We start from the raw sequence: 20,178 nt of genomic DNA, 5'->3' as shown, positions 1-20,178 counted from the left end.
AGCAACGGAGGTGGACAGGAGAGTGACACAGCTGGGGGAGGATCAGTGAGAAGAGCGCTGTATGAGACTCCGAGACGCTGCTGCACACCACTCCAGAAGGCGCGAAACTGGACCACCGTCGCCCACCGGTTCATGCCTACCGGACAGGGGGTGCCCCAGTGCCGACGTGATCTTACAACGACGACAACACACGGCACACCCACACCGGACACTGCGTTGAGCAACTATGTGGCTCGGTGGAGATCTAAATGCATAGACCCACAGCACTAGGGGCGGTTGGTGCGCAACAGCGACGCAAAAGGACGGCGACCAAGCCAGCGACCTCAACGAGCCCACAATTTAATAGCCCCACTGCGTCTCCTGGTGAAATGGGGAAACCTGACAAACAGCAGTCGAAACTGCCCTTCGAGACCAGGAAGCAGACGACGAAACCTGGATCAGCTCTGGATGCCGACGGAGAGCAGGTACTGGGGGACGGCGCCAACATGGAGACGGTACTACGGGCTATCCAACAAAGCCTACAGGATATGAATAACAAAATGGACAACGTCGTAGCGAGGGTGGATACTCTGACGGCGAAATTGGAAAACCACGAGGAGAGACTGGTGGAGGCAGAGCAAAGGATCTCCGCGGTGGAAGATCAATCCAGGGATACCACAAAAGCATGCAGTGCCATCGAAAAGACCCTGGAAACCCTGAAAGCAAAGGTAGAAGACCAGGAAGCGAGGTCCCGCCGCAACAACGTACGTATCTCGGGCCTGCCGGAGTCCACCAACACTGGCAAGATGGAAACGTACGTGGAAAACATGTTGAAGGACATATTTGGGGCTGGGAGCTTCTCAGAAGTTTTCCTGATCGAACGTGCGCATCGTTCCCTGGCCCCCACCCCGAAACCAGGGGCTACGCCTCGAATGATCATTGCCCGAGTCCTTAACTACAGAGACAGGGATACTATACTCCGGCTTGCACGGGAAAAAGGCGCCATCAACTATCAGGGCAACACGCTGGAGTTTTACCCTGACCACACCATGGCGGTGCAGCTGGCGCGGAAGGAGTTTGCTGCTGTAAAAAAGAAGCTTCGAGAACTGGAAATCGGGTATGCAATGTTATACCCAGCAAAACTTAAAATTCTAACGGATGGCAAGCCGGTGGTTCTCACGACGGTGCAAGCTGCACAGGACTACGTCAAAAAACTTTCCAAACGCCGAAAAGACCGGGAGAATGCGGGCAGAATGAGCGGCAACGACTGACAACTCTAACGGCGGACCTACATGGTTCACTGGATTTCTTTTTCAAAGGTGGCTGCGGACAACAGACGCTACATTTGGCGCGAGACTGTGGTTTGCACTCTGCAAGGGTACGGACGTTGCTGCAGACGAACATTAAGAGGAGGACGAGCCTGGCAGTAACACAGTGAGTACACTTGGTGATCCTCGAAGCTGGGCCGGCGCACGAGGCCCGTGTGGTGATTGACTCAGTGTATATGGACAGCAGACTGTGCAACATACGCTGCCATTATGTGGACTCGGGACAGTGTCTACAAGGGCGGGTTGAGATGGGTGCAGGGAGGCGCCCCGCCAGCGAATGTTTGAGGCCACGAGGGGAAATAGGGGAGAAAGGGATAGTCATGGTCCCCTATGGGGGGGATGAGGGGGAAAAGGGGAAAAATTCGACATTGAAATTGTGGAGAACCGCACCTGTCCACATCCACTAGGTGGATGGAGATGTGTGCTTCGGGCGACACCCCCAGGTGGGTGTACCCCAAATCAAGTTCTATTACTGTTCTGAAGTTATGGGGGAGATGGCTTTGGCAAATTTTGGGTGCTGAAGTGGGAGGAGGGGGCAGGGAAGTTGAGAATGGTTCAAATGTATGCACTGTCAGAGAATTGCGACCTCTTTTGTTGTCTGTAAGGATATTGTTCAACTTGCACTCTTTGGCAGGAGGCCACGCCGCTCACTCGGCATGAGACTTAAACTGACCCCATGGTAATGGCACGCTCTGACACACTAAACTTTCTAACGTGGAACGTCATGGGGCTGGGGACTCCAAAAAGATAAGGCAGATGTTTGCGTACTTCGACAGTTTTAAGGTATATGTGGCATTTCTACAGGAAACACACTTGGCACCCACTAGCACATCCAGGCTGGGAAACAAATGGGCGGAATCCACCACGGGCTCCAACTACTCGACATACTCCCGGGGTGTAAGTATTCTGATCAAGAAAGGGACTCACTTTAAAATCACAGACACGTACACCGACACAGGGGGACGGTATGTCATAGTGGTGGGCGTGGTGAGACAGCAGCGAGTGGCACTAGTGAATGTTTATGGCCCGAATGTGGACGATGCGGCCTTCTTTGAAAAGATGTGGCACAAAATAGCGGATATACAGGCAGACAACGTCATCTGGGGGGGTGATTTCAATGTCACACTTCGACGGGCTCGACAGCTTCCCACACGCTGGAACAGCATACCAAGGCGAGGGAGATGCTGCTTGATGCAATGTCTGATTTACATATAAGCGACATGTGGAGGATATTACACCCAGGGGAACAGGTAGCCACACACATTAATGCAGCTAATAGGAGCTGGTCCAGGTTGGACTATTGGTTAGGCACGCAGGATATTATTACATGGGTAGAGAAGATCACACACCTCCCGAGAACGCTGTCAGATCACGGCCCGGTTCTCCAGTTACGAATCCCACACTATGTCCCACCGCCGTACACCTGGCGGTTCAATGCACAGGCCTTGCGTGATCCGCTTTATGTTGACACTGTCATGAAAGCGATCACAGACTATTTCGAGCTGAATTCCCCCACAACGGAGGACCCGTGCCTCCTATGGGAAGCATTCAAAGTGACAATACGGGGCGTCTGCATCAGCACAACCTCAGGGATATTAAAAGACATTCGACACCAGTTACAGAGGAGGGAGGAGATGATTCAGGAGCAGGAGCAGCGATAGACATGCACTGGGGACACAGCACTACTGAGTGACATTCAGATATTACTGTCGGAGTACCATAAATTTGCTGAGGATGAGTTAAAATACATCTTCAAGAGGACAACAGCTAGGAGATATGGGGAAGGGGACGGCGAGGTAGGGCCCTAGCGGAAAAGATTTTCTCAGGCAGAGCACCACAGCATATAGCGGCAATACGAACTAAAGATGGCACACGCGCGCATGACATCAGGACAATCATGGGGGAATTTAGAGATACATATGGGGCACTTTATGAGGCAAGGACGCAAATACCACATGATGAATTGTTGGCATACATGGCCGATGTGGAGATCGCCTGGCTGGCAGATGGTCACAGGGACTATTTGGCACGATCTATCACAGCACAAGAAGTTGTAGATACAATTAAAAGGCTCCTTAACGGCAAAGCTCCGGGGCCGGATGGTTTCGTAATAGAATTTTACAAGACGTTTGCGGACATACTAGCACCGCACTTGGTGAACCTCTATGAAACCGCCCACGAGGCTCAAACACTTCCACCGTCAATGAGAGAAGCGCTGATCATCGCTCTTCTGAAACCGGGCAAGGATGAAGAGCACTGTGATTCTTACCGCCCTCTCTCGCTAATCAACGTGGACACTAAAATACTAGCGAGCATATTAGCGGACAGACTAAAACCGCTCATGCCGCTGCTAATAAGACCGGACCAGGCAGGTTTCATACCAGATAGGTCGACCACCCACAACACTCGCACCCTATTTGCTCTGGCACACTATTTGGCCCCGCACATAAAAGCGGTTGCTGTCTTACTGGATGCGGCCAAGGCGTTCGATACGATCGACTGGCCTTTTCTCCTTGCAGTCCTAATCCAGATGGGGTTCCCACCATTGTTCATTGGCTGGATAACAATGCTATACTCGGGCCTGATAGCTCACATAAGGGTAAACAAACATCTTTCAGCCCGATAGAAATGAGGCGTGGCACCAGACAGGGATGCTCTCTGTCGCCCATGCTGTTTGCCCTCATACTGGAGCCATAGGCGTGTAAAATACGGCAACACCACCACTATTCAGCGATTCAGCTCCCCACACGGCCCATACACATAGCCTTGTACGCTGATCCTTTACGTGAAAAATCCGGAGTTGCATCTTAACCCGCTACTGCGGGAATACATTAAATTCGGCCAATACTCAGGCCTCCATATTAACTGGAACAAATCCCTCGTGCTTCCGCTGACGGATGGTACCCAGCCAACTGTGCTGGATTATCCTCTGGAATGGCAGGATGAGCCGACGAGATACTTGGGCATTTGGTTCCACAGAGACCCGGAACTGGTCATCCGCACCAATTACGGGAGAACCATATCGACACTAGAGGATAAGGTCAAGAGATGGATTGGGCTACCGCTATCTCTAGCAGATAGACTCGCCATAGTCAAAATGGTACTCCTGCCTAAATTCTTATATTTATTCAATAACATACCTATCAAGCCCCCGGCGGAGGTGTTCCGTAACATAAAATCTCTCGTCTGCTGTCCTTGATCTGGGCGGGGAAACAAGCTAGGTTAGAACTACAGACTGACACTGCCGTACGCTAAAGGGGGTTTAAAGGTGCCAGACATTTACCTGTACTATCTGTGTGCGCAGGCGCAATTCGTGCATTATTGGTTCCACGAGATACCATTTCTGACACACGTTGCGGTAGAAAAAGGGGATGCTGATCCCATCCCACTGACGAGTATTCTAACACATAAACGTCCCAGGTTGCATGACCATGACATTAATCCAGTGAACACCACGATCGAGGCATGGAGGACACTGGGTCAGATGGCGCAAAGCACACCACTCTACGCCCCAACACTCCCATTAGCCCATCATCCGGCATTATCTGTCACACAAGAACAGGTAGGAATGGACCTTCTTAAGTGCGCTGGCATAGATACCCTAGGCGATTTGTTTAGAGACGGGCAATTTATAACACTAGACAAATTGACATATATCCAAAATCCAACCCTGTTGTTCAGTTTCAACTATTACAGATCGCAGAGGGCGGTGAAAGAGCACTATCAGACATTCCCAGCAGAACCACAGACAATTGCACCATTACAACTCGTCCTCACCACCCCCTCAGCTTCTCACTTGGTGTCTAGGTTGTACCGCAGCGCACAAATTAGCATGGGGAGTAACACTGCAAGGGCCAGGGAGAAATGGAGCGCAGCACTGGCGGATACCCTCATAGAAGAGGAATGGGAGGCGTCCTGCATGCTAACAGGGATGCTGACACCGAACGGAAATCTTAGGCTCATCCATTATAAATATTTGCATCACATGTATCATACGCCTGAAAGACTATATAGATATGGCCTGAGGGATAACTCCAACTGTACTAGGTGCGGGCAGGAACACGTAGATTTCATACATTTGGCATGGCACTGTGATGCGGTAGCACAATACTGGGATCAGGTGATACAGACCATCAACACTATCCTGGGGGCCACATTACAATGTACAGCAAAAATCTGCCTACTGGGGTTGGTGCCACAATTGAGAGCGCGACGACGCAAACTGTGCGTGATCGCACTACTGATGGCGAAGAGGAGAGTATCCTTGCACTGGAATAGTAAGCTGAAGCCAAAGGTGAAAAACTGGCTAGAGGACTTGACCTATTGCAGAGATACTTTAGTCACATACGAGGAACTACCTGCGGGGTCCCGTCCCAGAGACTACTGGGAACCTTTCAGACAATATCTGGTGTCAGTGGCTTCTGACGATGATGCGTGCTGAGCGCACACCTATTACGGGTCTTCTGCAACTATGCGTGGTACATTACGGAGCAATGAGGGGGGGAGAATGTTGTGACAGTGCTTTAAGGGGGGTTTTTGTTTTGATGTTCTGTCGTTCCTCTAGGTTACAGGGGTTCCTACTGTAAAACATGAAAACGTAAGACAGAGAGCATATATATCATACTGTTGCATTGTCAAATAACAAGCCTACCCTCACACAGGAAACTCGCCGCTGGACCCACGGTTGTCGGCTGAAGGGCTGTGTATGAATGAACCTCTGATTATGTAACCTGGCAACATGGACAGCCGGCCTTATCAGGTTGTAGGCGAAATGTTTGTACTTTTTCTATGACAATGTGAAATAAATGTCTTACACAAAAAAAAAAAAAGACCTACCATGAAGGCTTTGATGACAGGAACTTTGAATAATGATAGATGATGTCTGTTTTGAAGGTAAGCTGCTATAGCAGCAAGATGTAAGCTGATTGAGGAGTATGCTAAACTGCATTTGTGGAGATGCAGCAAGTAGTATATGATGTTCTGGATGGAAACATCTAGTGGGTTGATGTTATTGGTGCAATATATGGAAAATGCTACTTACCAGTATGCATCTGTTCTTGGCATGTAGGGCTGCTGACATTCACATCTTAGCATAGATCGCCGCCTAGTGTTGGGTCCGGATGTTTGCACCTTGTTGTCTTGGAAGAATCTTCGAAGTATAACGAGATAGGTGACTCCTCCCCTGGACTACAGTGCGCATGGGCATCTTCTCCATCTTCAGATTGTTTTTCGCCATTGTGGCAAAGATGGAGAATAGGAAAGTAAGAGATGACCATGTAAATGTATGTGAAGTATAACTCTGCAGCTGTGACAGGCACCGGGGAGGAGGGTGGGCGATATAAATGTCAGCAGGCTTTATGCCAAGAACAGATGCATACGGGCAAGTAGCATTTTCCGTTCGAGGCATGTGGGCTGCTGAATTCATATCTTAGCATAGACTGTATAGCAGTCACCTCTAGCGGTGGTCAACTGTACCAGCTGCAGTGGTTTGAAAAAGTTAAGGACAGCCTGGCCTACAGCAGCTTGTTGCTTGGCTTGCACATCTACACAGTAGTGTTTAGTGAAAGTGTGTATGGTAGACCATGTCGCCGCCCTGCATATGTCTTCTAGGGGAATATTTCCTAGGAAAGCCATGGATGCCCCCATTTTGCGCGTTGAGTGGGCTTTTGGGGGAACTGTTAAAGTGCGCTTTGCCTTTTGATAGCATATTTGAATGCATTTAACTATCCATCTGGCTATTCCTGTCTTTGAAATGGGATAACCCTTATGTTGTGGAGAAAAGGCAACAAAAAGTTGTTTTGTTTTCCTGAATGATTTAGTTCTGTCAACGTAATATAGCAGAGCTCTCTTGACATCTAGTGTGTGTAGGGCTCTTTCAGCCACCAACTGCGGGTTTTGAAAGAAAACTGGCAATTCTATGGACTGATTGATGTGGAAAGTGGATATTACTTTTGGCATAAATTTAGGTTTAGTGCGAAGCACTACCTTATTTTGGTGTATTTGCATGAAGGGTTCCTGAATTGTTAGTGCCTGTAGCTAGGGAGGTAATGGCAATTAAAAATGCCACCTTCCATGTTAAGAATTGTAGTTCACATGAATGGAGTGGTTCGAAAGGTGGCCCCATGAGTCTGGTTAGTACTACGTTTAAGTTCCAGCTTGGCGAAGGTGGATGCTTTGGAGGGATAATTCTTTTAAGTACTTCCATAAAAGCTTTGATAGGAGGTATTCTGAACAAGGACATGTGTTGCCTGTGTTGAAGGTATGCTGCTATAGCAGCAAGGTGTAGCCTTATGGATGAGTATGCCAGATTACATCTTTGAAGATGTACCAAGTAACAGATTATGTTCTGGATGGAGGCATCTAATGGACTGTTTTGGTTATTATTAAAATAGACAAATCTTTTCCATTTAGCTGCGTAGCATGCTCTGGTAGTGAGGTGCCTTGCTTCCTTGATCATGTTCATGCAGTCTGGCGGCAAGTTAAGGTATCCGAACTCTTAAGACTTCAGGAGCCAGATCGCTAGGTTCATCTGATTGGGATCTGGGTGCCTCATTTCACCATGGTTCTGTGTTAGCAATTGTGGCGACAGGCGTAGTCTTTGGTGCGGAAGTACTGAGAGTTGTAGAAGGGTCGTGTACCATGGCTGTCGTGCCCATGTGGGAGCAACCAGGATCATTGTGAGTCACTGTTTCCTTAGTGGGCGTGCCACTAACGGAATCCGTGGGGTTGGTGGAAAAGCGTACGCAAATCTGCCTGACGCGTTCATCCATATCGCATTGCCTTGTGACAACGGGTGTGGGAACCTTGCGGCAAAGGACGGGCATTTTGAGTTTTCTTTCGTGGCAAACAGATCTATTTCTGGATGTCCCCACTTTTGGAAGAATGGTTGTAGAACCTGAGGGTGAATCTCCCATTCGTGTATTTGTTGACTGTGTCGGCTTAGTAGATCTACCATCTGATTGTCTATCCCTGGGAGGTGTTCTGCCAGGAGAAAGATGTTCTTTGGAATTGCCCACCTCTATATGCTCTGTGCTAGGCGAGAGCTGTGGATAATGTCTCCCTTGTTTTTGTATGTAGTACATGGCTGTCATGTTGTCCGTCCGGATTAACACAGCCTTGCTGTACAAGTTTCTGGAAGGCTTTCATTGCTAGAAATACTGCTAGTAACTAAGTGGTTTATATGCAGTGTCTTGTTTTGAATGTCCAGAGACCTTGGACTGTGTATTGAAGGAGGTGGACTCCCCAACCTGTCAGTGATGCGTCCGCTAATACTAATTGTGGAACCAGCTTTTGGAACAGTCGCCCCTTGGAAAGGTTTTGTGGGTTCCACCACTGCAGAGAGTTGTAAGTGCGACTGTCTACCAACACTAGGTCTTTCAGTTGTCCTTGAGCTTGGTTCCGCTGCCGTGCTAGGCATTCCTGCAATGGACGCATTTAAAGTCGGGTATGAGGGACAATGAATATGCAGGAGGCCATCATGCCTATAAGCTGCATGTACACTCGAGTTGGGAGGGTGTGTTGTGGCTGAAATCTTTGAATGAGAGACTGTATGTTGGATATCCTGGCTGCATTTGGATATGCCTTCGCCACTGAGGTATCTATTGTTGCTCCCAGATATTGTTGTATGTGGGAGGGCTGCAGATGTGATTTTGGGTAATTTATGGAAAATCCCAGACTGTGCAGTAGCTGGATAGTTTGAGACGTATGGTTTGCACACTGTACGTATGAGTTGGCTTTTAAGAGCCAATCGTCCAGGTAGGGGAACACATGGATGTGTTGCCTTCGGAGGTGTGCTGCTACTACTGCTAGGCATTTTGTAAAGACCCTTGGTGCTGTAGTTACCCCGAAGGGAAGAACTTTGCATTGATAGGGGCGACCCTCTATTGTAAACCTGAGGTATTTCCTGTGAGCTGGACGTATAGGTATGTGAAAATATGCATCCTTGAGGTCTAATGTAGTGAGAAAGTTGCCTTGCTGGAGTAGCGGGAGTACTTGTTGTAGAGTGATCATATGGAAATGTTCTGAAAGTATATATTGGTTCAGAGGTCTGAGGTCCAATATTGGTCTGAGGGAGCCGTCCTTTTTGGGAATAAGGAAGTATAGAGAGTATACTCCTGTGCCTGGTGTTGAAAAGGGACTGGCTCTATGGCTCCCTTTTCTAGCATGGATAGCACCTCTTGTTGTAACAGCGTGATGTGTTCTTTGGACGGTGTTTGGGTGGTATGTTGGGTGGAGTAGAAGTGTGTTCCAGGCAGTAACCATACTGGATAATTTGTCTCACCCACCTGTCTGTGGTAATGGCATTCCAGACTGGTGGGAATTGTGTAATTCGGCCTCCGACTGGTATTGAGTGGTCTGGAGGGAGTGTGAACAAGTCCTTGTTTGGAGGTGGTGGAGGCTCTGGTGTTACCACCACGTCCTCTGCCTTTGTTATTATTTCCTCTATAACCTCCTCTGTTGGAGCCTTTATTAAAGGTGCCTTGGGTATTAGTTTTAAATGATGAAGAGGTTTGTGATGTGTTGACTCTGCCTGAGCCTCGAAAGGAGGAGCGGCGACAGGAGCCCCTAGACTGTTGAAATTGAAATTCGTCGGTGCCGAAGTTTGTAAAAGTTTCACTTTCGGTTTGAGAACCTTCTGTTTATCAGGGACTGACAGGAGGCTGACTCGAGCCAGAGTCACCTAGAGGCTTTTTGGAAGCCTTTGTTGCCGGGCCCGAAGGCGGGGAAACAGAAGTTTGTGATCGGTGTGCACATGGGCCCGAAGGTAGAGGTGGAACTGACGCCTCAACTGGTGTGGGTGTATCAAGTGGGTCTATGTCAGTACTTATGACCCATTGACCAGCTGGAAGGGGATCGTCATCTTCTGCCAGCTCATCTGCTCTGGAAGCCAAATCCTCTGCTTTGGAAACAATGACGTCTTCTTGCTGTTCCTTTTCGTACTCCGGTTGGACTGGAGTCTCCTCGAAGAGGGTGCCTGGTGCCGATGAAGACTATTGTGCCATGACTCTCCGAGCTAGACTGATTGTCTTTTTCGACCGGAACGAAGCACAGGCCTGGCAATCTCTGCTTTCATGCTCTGGGGACAAGCAGATTGCACACCTCATGTAGATCAGTGTGGGGGAATTAGTGTCCACACTGAGGGCACTTCTTGAATGGTGTGCTTTCCATGAGCAAAAGCCCAAAGCCAGAGGGCCCCTAATGATCACTGGAATTGAGAAGTAAAAGTTGTTTGAGACGAGTGTATAAGGAAGTCTTGATCAAAAACAATACAGACGGTAGGGATCAAGGAATGCGCGTTGAAATGAGATTGGTAACGAAACCGAGCGGGAGCGACATACACATCCGAGCCCGAAGGCAAAAAAATATTCTGAAAATGGAGTTGATGCACATGCGCACTATACTCCAGAGGAGAAGTCATCTACTGTACAAAGACTCTTCCAGGACAACAAAGTGTAATCATCCAGGCCCACCACCAGAGGGCGATCTATGCACTAGTGTGTGTGTGATCTACAGGCCATATGCCTCAAACAGTAAGTTTTCTTATTAACCCCTTCGATGCTCATGACGAGCTCAGCTCGTCATGAGGCACGGTTGAGCTGTGCTGATGACGAGCTGAGCTCGTCATGAACAATGGGAATAGAGGTCATGCAGCACAGGAGGGGAATTGCTGCAGCAGCGATGGTGTTAAGAGTATTAAAGGGTGAATGGAGTGGCATATCAGAATGAAAAGGACAAACTCCAACAGTTTCATAAATTTTGATGTGTTGGGAAAACACTAAAATGTATTCTATCCTTAAATAATGAGACTGCTAGCAAAAGCCTAACATGGCAGCTGCTATGGTGGTCGCTACTACTATAAGTGAAGTCAAACTTTCTGTGATATTGTAAAGCAAAAGATCCAAATAGTTTAAACTCACTGAAAAATATTCGCAAACATCTTGACAAGGACGCAGAATCTCTTGGTGGCACGCCAATCAGTATGGTCTGTGAAGTGACTGAGGCCCCACTGATGCCAGCTGGGTGGCCGTAGGGGATGCAGGTGGGTCAAGGATAGTGTAAGGTGGTCGTAGGGAAGCAAAGCATGTACATTTAGTGGCTGAAATGCACAATGTGATACCGGAAAACCTGAGATCATTCCCGGCTTTCCCCTTGACCAAACTATGTGATCAGTGTCAATTTTTTACTTTGCCTCCTTGGCATAAAAGAGGACCCCCCCATTAATACATAAGCTCAGATTGTGCACTGCACAAAACCGCCTCCTGTTTGATTATAATGTTGTGCACATATATGAGCAACCTAGGCCACCCAAAAGGTGTACATGACAACTGACTTGCCTCTTAGTTCACTAATTGCATTGTTGCCGGGGAGGGTTAGCATGAATGTTTCTAAATTCAGGTTTCAAAACGATCACTCAAAAAACGTAAAACACTTCAGCATGTTAATAAAATACACTTATTTGAATATTGAAGAAACGTAATCCTATTTTTACACGTTTGTTGCAAGAGATCTTTAAAAATAAAGGTGTTCCTAAAATTAAGTGGTGCAGGACACCAACTTAGTTACTTCATAATGCCAGTCAATTTGCAAATAATGCTTGCCTGTTTAACATATCTTTCTATTAGTGCTCAGTAAGTAAAGAGCAGCCCTTGCTGCTGTTCACAAGGGGAGGGGGTCGCGAGGGGGGATGCGGGGGAGGTAACGGGGGTGCGCATGAAAAGGTCAAGAGGGTTGCAAGCGGCCGCCGGGACGTACTTTGAGAATCACTGGGCTCCAACTCAACAATGGCAAGCAAGATTTTCACTGGACCCCTTCAAACTTGCGATATTCGCAGACATCTTACTGTCTTTAGCACACCCAAACATGTCCCTACGTGACCTATTACACGAACCATTGGAGATCAGAATGAGTCAGAGGTGGGGCGTGACTTGGTGCCCGACGGGATTGGCGGTGCCTGGGTGAAGCTCCTCAGGGACTTCGAGCGACTACTATCTTCCTGTGCTGTTTCAGCGCCGAAACCGCAATGTGAGGTTGTCGGAACATTCTATCCTCCTCTTTGGACTACTGCGGTCTTTTTTGGATGTGAAAAACTAACTTTATAGACTATGTGAATCTTTTTGGTCATTGTCGCTGCTCCGCGACCGCCATTTTGTTTTTTCTCCAGCGCGGACTCGGCGGTTTGGATTCACCTCTGAAGGACTATGGTACTTTTGCTCCTACGCTTTTTATTTTTTCTGGTTGTCTATTTCATCATGGATATAGTCTAGTTTCTTTTTCCTTGAATGTTTCCGGATTTTTTCTCAGTGCCTTTCTGACCGACTTAATTGCGGCGGCCATTTTGAATTCACGATCTTTTTGGCCTCGCTCTTTTATTACCTTTCTTTATGGGAAGAACTAAAGGCACTATTCCTTCGAAACCTTCTATTAAGCGCATCTTCATTAAGAATTCGAAGGTCTTTACGGAATTCTCTCATCTAAAAGACTCTTCTACGTCTCCTCCAGCAGACGATATGGCGGCTTCCGACCCCGCTTCGGCGTCTTCAGGAAAATCCCCGACTAAACGTCTTAAGCAGAATCCACCATCTCCGCCTAAACCATCGTCACCTGTTTTCATTGGAGATCTTATTAGAAGAGATTAGGGCATTACGCCCTTTTATGGAAGAAACAAATACAAAACTTCAAGTCCTCACAGACACTTGGACACAATTGAATACTAGAGTCACTGCAGTCGAGCAATCTATCTCATCCATTACTGCAACTTGTGACAAGCTTTCTCCTCTACAATCTCAAGTGTCCACTCTTCAGCATCAGGTCGAGGAGCTTGAAAATCGTAATAGACGCAATAACCTCCGTATTTACGGTCTTGCTGAAGGACAGGAGGGGTCCGACCCCCTAACGTTTTTCAAGTCTTTCATTCCTAAAGTTCTACATATGCCGGAGGGCACTGTGCTGAACATCCAAAGAGCGCACAGATTGGGTCGACCTTCATCTGCTTCTCCCTCACAGAAACCACGTGGGGTAATCCTCTATTTCTTAGAGTACAGACTTATTAAAAGTTTTCTCTGCTGCCAGGTCTTCTCAGCGTGTTACCTGGTCTGGTTCTACCTTGTTTGTCGCCCAGGACTATGCTAAAGCTACAGCGAGCAGACGGAAGGCTTTCCTCAATATGAGACCTGCGCTTCGCGCCATGGGCGCTCGATATGGACTTTTTCATCCCTGCCTCTTCAGAGTCACCTATAACAGGACGACGACTTATGAGGACCCGCTTCGCCTTCAGAGTTTCATAAACTCATCACAATGACCAGATGGATGCCTCCTCTTCAAATGCTGGCTAATTATTCGTTTTTTCCTTCATAATGTGTTTTTTTACCCCCATGTCGTCTTTATTGTGATTCGTCTATATATTCATGTTTTTATGTATGTTTATTGTGTTTTTCTTCCCATAGTTCTTTCCTCCTCTTGAAGTGATGTTACCCGGCCCCTCGTTCTGCTTGGCCCCGGTCATTTTGTTCGCCCCGTCTGGTTCCTTCCCTTCCCTCATCTCCTTGAATTCTCCTCCCGTAAGGTATGTTGTCAGTTCAATTTCACTTTTTGTTGTCCACTTGTATTCTTCTCTTATTGTTCTCTTTGCTGACTCCTGAACTTGCCCTTTTTCTCTTTCTTTTACTCTTTCGACTTTCCTTTCTCTTCTTTATCTCCTCTCTCCCTTTTTTGCTCTCATCCTTTTCTTTCTTCATCTTCCCCCTTTTCACACACTTTTCTTCTTATCTCGGACATCCTTTTCTTTCATACTTTCTATTTTTTCTCAAAATTCTAATTTGCTTCTTTCAATTGCTCCAAGATATCATTTCATTCATGTTTCATGCATTGTATGCTTTGTGTATAAAATGTATATTCTTACTGTGTTACATTCAGAGTTACCTCATGGAACGTTAAAGGTTTGAATAGTCCTATTAAAAGACAACGAGTGTTATCTAATTTGGCTAGATTAAACTCTGACATTGCTATGTTACAAGAGACCCATCTTAATGATGCTGAAGCTTCTAAATAAAAACTACTTTGGGTGGGTCATGTTTTCTCCTCCCCAGCTTTAGGGAAAAAGAACAATGTTGTTATATTAATTCACAAAAATTTAATGTTTGTTATTTATAACGAGACTGACTGATGGCCGCTGGGTGATCTTAAAATTGTCAGTTGATAATATACCTATTACTATTTTCAATGTTTATACACCAGTATCTGTTGACTACCTTCTGGCCTCTTATTTCGGACAAATTAGTTTCTCTTGATGACAACTATATCATTTTTTGGTGGTGATTGTAATCAAGTTCATGATCCCTTCCTTGACAGGCACTCTCCAGTTACTTTCATTAGGTCCAAGATGCACACTCAATTTACCTCTACCATACAACGTAAATCTCTAACGGATATCTGGAGGCTTTGCCATCCGGACCTCCGAGAATACAGTTATTTCTCTCCTCCCCATAAGGCACAATCCCGTATTGATTACTTCTTTCTTAGTAAATCCCTCACCCAATGTGCTCTTTCCTCTGAGATTGGCTCCATCCTGATTTCTGATCACGCCCCCGTTATTGTTGATTTTGACCTGATCCCCTTTTCTCCCTCCTCTGGTAGATGGCGCTTTGATAACTCCCTTCTGGCTGACTCCAAATTTTCTGACCAATTCAGCTCTTTCGTTACTGACTTTTTCTCTACTAACACTACTCCGGTCTCTTCTCCAATTATGATTTGGGATTCATTTAAAGCTACCGCTAGGGGTTTTATAATAAATTAGGTTTCTCAAAAGAAAAAAGGTTTTGAGCAATAATCTTCTCTTCTTGCCAAGATTAAAAAATTAGAGTACTCCTACTATAATTCGCCTTCTGAATCTTCTTTGAAAGACCTTATCACAGCCAAAGTTGCCTTCAATAAATCCTCTACTGACGCTGCAGCCTCCTATTTATTTGAAAAGTAGTGCTCGCTATTATGGGGGTCAAAATAAAATGGGAAAACGCTAATTATTTGAAGACTCACAAGGATAGAACTCTAATCGCATCGATAACAGACTCAGCTGGTGTTTCCCATTTCAAAGACGCTGATATCTTACAGGAATTTGTTTCTTTTTATAAGCAAATTTATACTCCTGAATCCGTCCCTCTTCCTTCTGACCTGTCCTCTTATTTTCAATCACTCGCTTCTCCTCCCTCATCCCATATTGATTTTACCTCACTTGATTCGGATATAACTATCAGAAATTTCTCATGCAGTTTCGGTCCTCAGACGAGGTAAGGCCACAGGTCCGGATGGCTTCACTATTGAGTTTTATAATCACTTTTCTAAATTTCTCCTTCCTCACATGCTTTCACTTTTTAATCATTTTATTACTAATAGTTCTTCACATGGCACTTTTCAGGAAGCAATGATTTGCTTAATCCCCAAAGACAACAAGGACCCCGCGTTTTGTAAAAACTACCGCCCCATCTCCCTTGTCCATACGAATAATAAGATCTTCGCCAAGTTGCTCGCTCAACGTATTGACCCCATTTTACCTGAACGTGTTGGCCCTGAACAATCTGGCTTCATCAATGGTCGCTTGTCCTCCGATAACTCAAGCGTTTTCTTTAACGTTCTTAGCAGAGCCTCCTCCTTACAATATCCACTAGCGGCCATAGCCTTAGATGCCAAGGCGGCATTTGATAGAATTAGTTGGGACTTTGTTTTGTGCCCTTAATTGGATTGGCTTTCCCCCTAAATTGAAATCCCTCATTTCCCTTTTGTATTCTGGTCCTAGAGCTTCCATCTTTGCCAATGACAACATTTCTGATTATTTCTCCCTCTCCAGGGGTGTTCGACCGGGTTGTCCTCTTTCACCCTTATTTATTGTAGCACTAGAACCCTTTCTGACAAAAATGCGACAGGACGCTCAAATCACTGATTATAACCCAGGTCCCAATCAAGTCAAATTATCAGTCTATGCGGACGATATTCTTTTTTTATTGTTCCAACCCTGATTCCACCATACCCTCTTTTCTGCGTCAAGTTGATGCTTTTTCATTAGTTTCCGGTTATCGCCTTAATCGTGATAAATGTGAAGTCTTGCCTCTTAATGTCTGATGCTTCGTCATTCTTTTCACCAAACTGGTTTTTCCTTTAACTCTACTAAAATTAAATATTTAGGATTATGGTTTTCCCCTTCTATCCCGAACACTTTAAAAGCCAATTTTGAATATATCCTTAGAAAATTATCTGATTCTATTACTAAATGGCATCCTCTTACTTTCTTGGTGGGGAAGACTGGATTCAATTAAAATGATGTTAGCACCTATCATTTTATTTTCTCTTTCAATGATACCAATCCGAATACCTGGATATTATTTAAAAAAAACTAGACTCGATTCTTTCAAAGTTTCTTTGGAAGAATAAACCTCCACGGATTGCTCTGTCTTTCCTTAAAAAAGACAAATCTCTTGGAGGTCTTACATTTCCTGATTTTAATTCCTACCATTATTCATTTATCCTTAAACAAGCTTCTCGTTTGCTCTACGGAGACTCCTACTTACCCTCCGATCTGGTTGTCCATGGAAACTTTTTTCTTATTTCACCTTTTGATTTCTGAGGTTCTAGCTTTTTCTGCTAACGTCTCTTCTCTGCATTCTCCTGTCATTTCTCACTCCCGTCACCTCTTGACTCCTTTCATCTCCTCTACATATCCCTCCTGGTCTTTATCCCAACAATCCATTTGGCACAATAAGTCACTCCGAATTAAAAATCGCTCTTTTTTTCTGGAAGTCCTGGAGGTCGAAGGGTTTAATGTGGATCTCCCAACTCCTCCTGGATAAAGTTCCCCTTTCCTTTTGCTGATCTCCAGTCTCAATTTCTTCTTCCCAATAGCTCTAAGAAACAATATGATCTTATACTTCCTGCTCTCCTTCAATATCTTCATTCTCTCCCCCCTCTTGATTATCCTCCCCTTTATTCGCGTCTTTCTCTGCTGTTGCTTTCCTCTCCCTCGGCCTCTTGCATTTACTCTAGTTTATTAACCCCCTCTGAACGACTTAAAACAAAAGCTGAATTGGCTTGGGAGCAAGATTTATCAGTCTCATGGCCAGTTTCTTTATGGGATAAGCTGTGGCTCAATTCACAAAACTTCACGTGCAGCCAACACTACTCAGACTATTTTATTTATCAGAGGTTATTACTTTCCCCAGCTAAATTAGCTTCCTTCTCTCCCGATCTCTCTTCTAACTGCTGGTCTTGTTCCTCCCCTTCTGCTGACTTACTCCATATGCTTTTCCACTCTCCATCTATTGACTCCTTTTGGCGTCCTATTTAGTCACGTATAAATATCTTCCACCTTCAGCTCCCTTTTTCCCCCTCCAATGTCTTACTTGGTTCCCTTTCTCCGGATTTGCCACAATCTCCCTCATTATAAATTACTAGACCTTTTTATTGCTGTAGCCTTCCACTTGATTACCTCCAAATGGAAAGATTTCTCAAAACTTAATTACTCTGCCTGGTGGAATGCTATTTGCTTAAATCACAGACTAGACACCAATTAGGTTACCCCTATTTCCCTCACCATTAAGAGAGATCTGCTTTGGATTCCACTTACAACTTATTTATCCTCGATATCCCCCACCTGCCCTCCGATCATTAGTACCAGTCCCACCTCTTCTGATGAAGTCCGTAAACCACCTTGAATCTGTTGTCTTTTTTACATAAGTTTTCTGTTCATCTTACCCCCTAAAATATTTTTTCTTCATGATATTTCTACTATTGCTTTATTTATTGCATACAATCTTACATTTATACATGCTTCTGTTATTTTACTTCACTATGTGATTTCGTTTCCTCCCCTTTTCTCTTTTTACTTCCTGATTTAGAGCCAAGTGTTTATTGATTCCGTTCCATTACACTTATGTATTATATTGTTATGATTTTTTATATATTCATTTATCTTCGATGTAATACTTCCATATGTTTTCATGCTCGGTTTCAATAAACTTGAACTTAAAAAAAGAATGAGTCAGAGGTACTAAATATCACAACTCAAGCTCGTAGATAAAATGGGAGTACTCATTCCAGTGGAGAGAATCTAATAAAATATCTAGACTGCTATATATCTCACCAAGTTTGGAGGGTACATCTGAGGGCAAACTATCCCGAGCGGTTACATAACTTCACATACCTTAAAGTTGAGCCATGTACATATTCGGCCACCAGAATTTTCTACATTCCCAAATATTGTAGTTATTTATTGCATATTTTCCGACACAGGCTTAAGGAGGCTAACAAGCAACGCGTGCCCTCGTCTTATAGGATGCAAAAATACACTTCTCTCCTCTTGCTTTTTCTATACTGATGTGAGTAGAGAAGTCGGTTATGGGAGTTTTGTTTCTTGCTTGGGTAGATCACTACATAGTAGCGCTTTAAGAGTTAACTGGAAAATATTTAGTCAGTTTAAGAGTAGTTTGAAAATTCTTCACATTTAAATAGCAAGTTTAAATCCCACATTTTCAGAACTATATTTTTTAACTAAAATTTTGAACATCTAATCATTTAGGCTGTTAAATAGAGATCCGAAGTGCACAAACTAAGTAAACTATTACAATCTGATTGGAAACTACGGCTGATAAAAGGAATGACCGTCAATACAACAGACAGCGGTAGAAGTTTAAATGAGTACAAATTCATATAAACTATTATAGGAGTAAAATAGCTAAAACGCATACCCTTTCAAAACGCGGAATTTTCATGGTTTTTAAAGTTGCAGCATCAAGCATCACTGGAGATCCAAGTTCAAAAACATTTCGAAGAAACTCATTGGCCTGTGGAGGTAAAACGTGCATTACTAATCTCAATAAGTGAAGCAGTTCTCATTTCCAGATCTACAAATGACCACTAACCACAGCTAATTCGATTGAACCCAAAGGCACATCAGACGGACTACATAATTCAATTTAATACAAAACTATATAACAAATTGTTGCAAGGTCATCCTGTGCCCTGGGCACCCCCCAACTTTTTGCTGACTGGTACTGGTGTAACGGACTGACTGACCCTGCCTGGTCTCTGCCTAACCAGGCCCAGGGTTGTTGCTATGCTGAAAGACACACCAACAAATGGGAAAACGCACACATGCACTAGTGTACACTATGGGTTAGAGTACCCCTGTGATTGGTATGATTTCACCTATAAGGCCAGAGAACATAATATGGCAGGGGGATTGAAAATACCTTTAAGTCTTAAGTATATAATAGGGCATGGCAGTTGAAGGCCAGCAGCCCTTTCTGCACTTGCATGTGTTTAAAAGCATTCCTGTGTAGCTGGACTGCTTTTAAAATGCAAACTGTGCCAAACTACTTTGGTGTTTGGGGCACTTAAAAATGGATAAGCTACAATGTTTGGGCATTTTAGGTACCTCCAGGGCGTCACATTGTGATAAAGTGCTTCACAAAATAGATGTTTGTGTAGGGGCACTGTGGAGGGAGGATCTGCAATATTTTTACATATTCAGAACCCCTAAAGTATCCCCTAGGTGATCTTGGTGGTCCAAGTAGATGTAGGCAGGGTTCTTATAAAATGTTTTATTGGCACTGGTGTTGAAAAAAATGCCAAAGTCATTTTACCCCATTGTAAATCCCCTGCCACATGGGTTAACATGGCAAGAAGAAAACAAGTTACGTACCTGTAACTTTGGTTCCCCAGTATTGGTAACTTTCATAGAATCCCATGCTTTGTATCATTTCCCCGTCTTCGGATTGGGAGCCGCTCCCATTCAGACAAATGATACAAAGCATGGGAATCTATGAACGTTCCAATACTGGGGCAAGTTATTAACTAATAATACTCGCTAGGAGAATCATAAAAATGT

At 45.0% G+C, this 20,178-nt stretch overlaps 1 protein-coding gene across 1 annotated transcript in view; it reads right to left on the bottom strand.

Moving 5' to 3' along the window:
* IFRD1 (interferon related developmental regulator 1) overlaps positions 1–20,178 on the bottom strand; it is a 95,672-nt gene that overhangs the window by 12,995 nt on the left and 62,499 nt on the right. Inside the window, exon 11 of the mRNA XM_086919313.1 lies at positions 19,037–19,132. Coding sequence (XP_086775439.1) covers positions 19,037–19,132 — 96 coding nt within the window. The remainder of the gene's footprint in view (positions 1–19,036; positions 19,133–20,178) is intronic.

Source organism: Lissotriton vulgaris, chromosome 1_1 (assembly GCF_964263255.1).
Source record: "Lissotriton vulgaris chromosome 1_1, aLisVul1.2, whole genome shotgun sequence".
Classification (NCBI taxonomy): Eukaryota; Metazoa; Chordata; class Amphibia; order Caudata; family Salamandridae; genus Lissotriton; species Lissotriton vulgaris.
The sequence above is the reverse complement of the archived record's forward strand: the minus strand, read 5'-3'. Positions and strand labels throughout refer to the sequence as shown.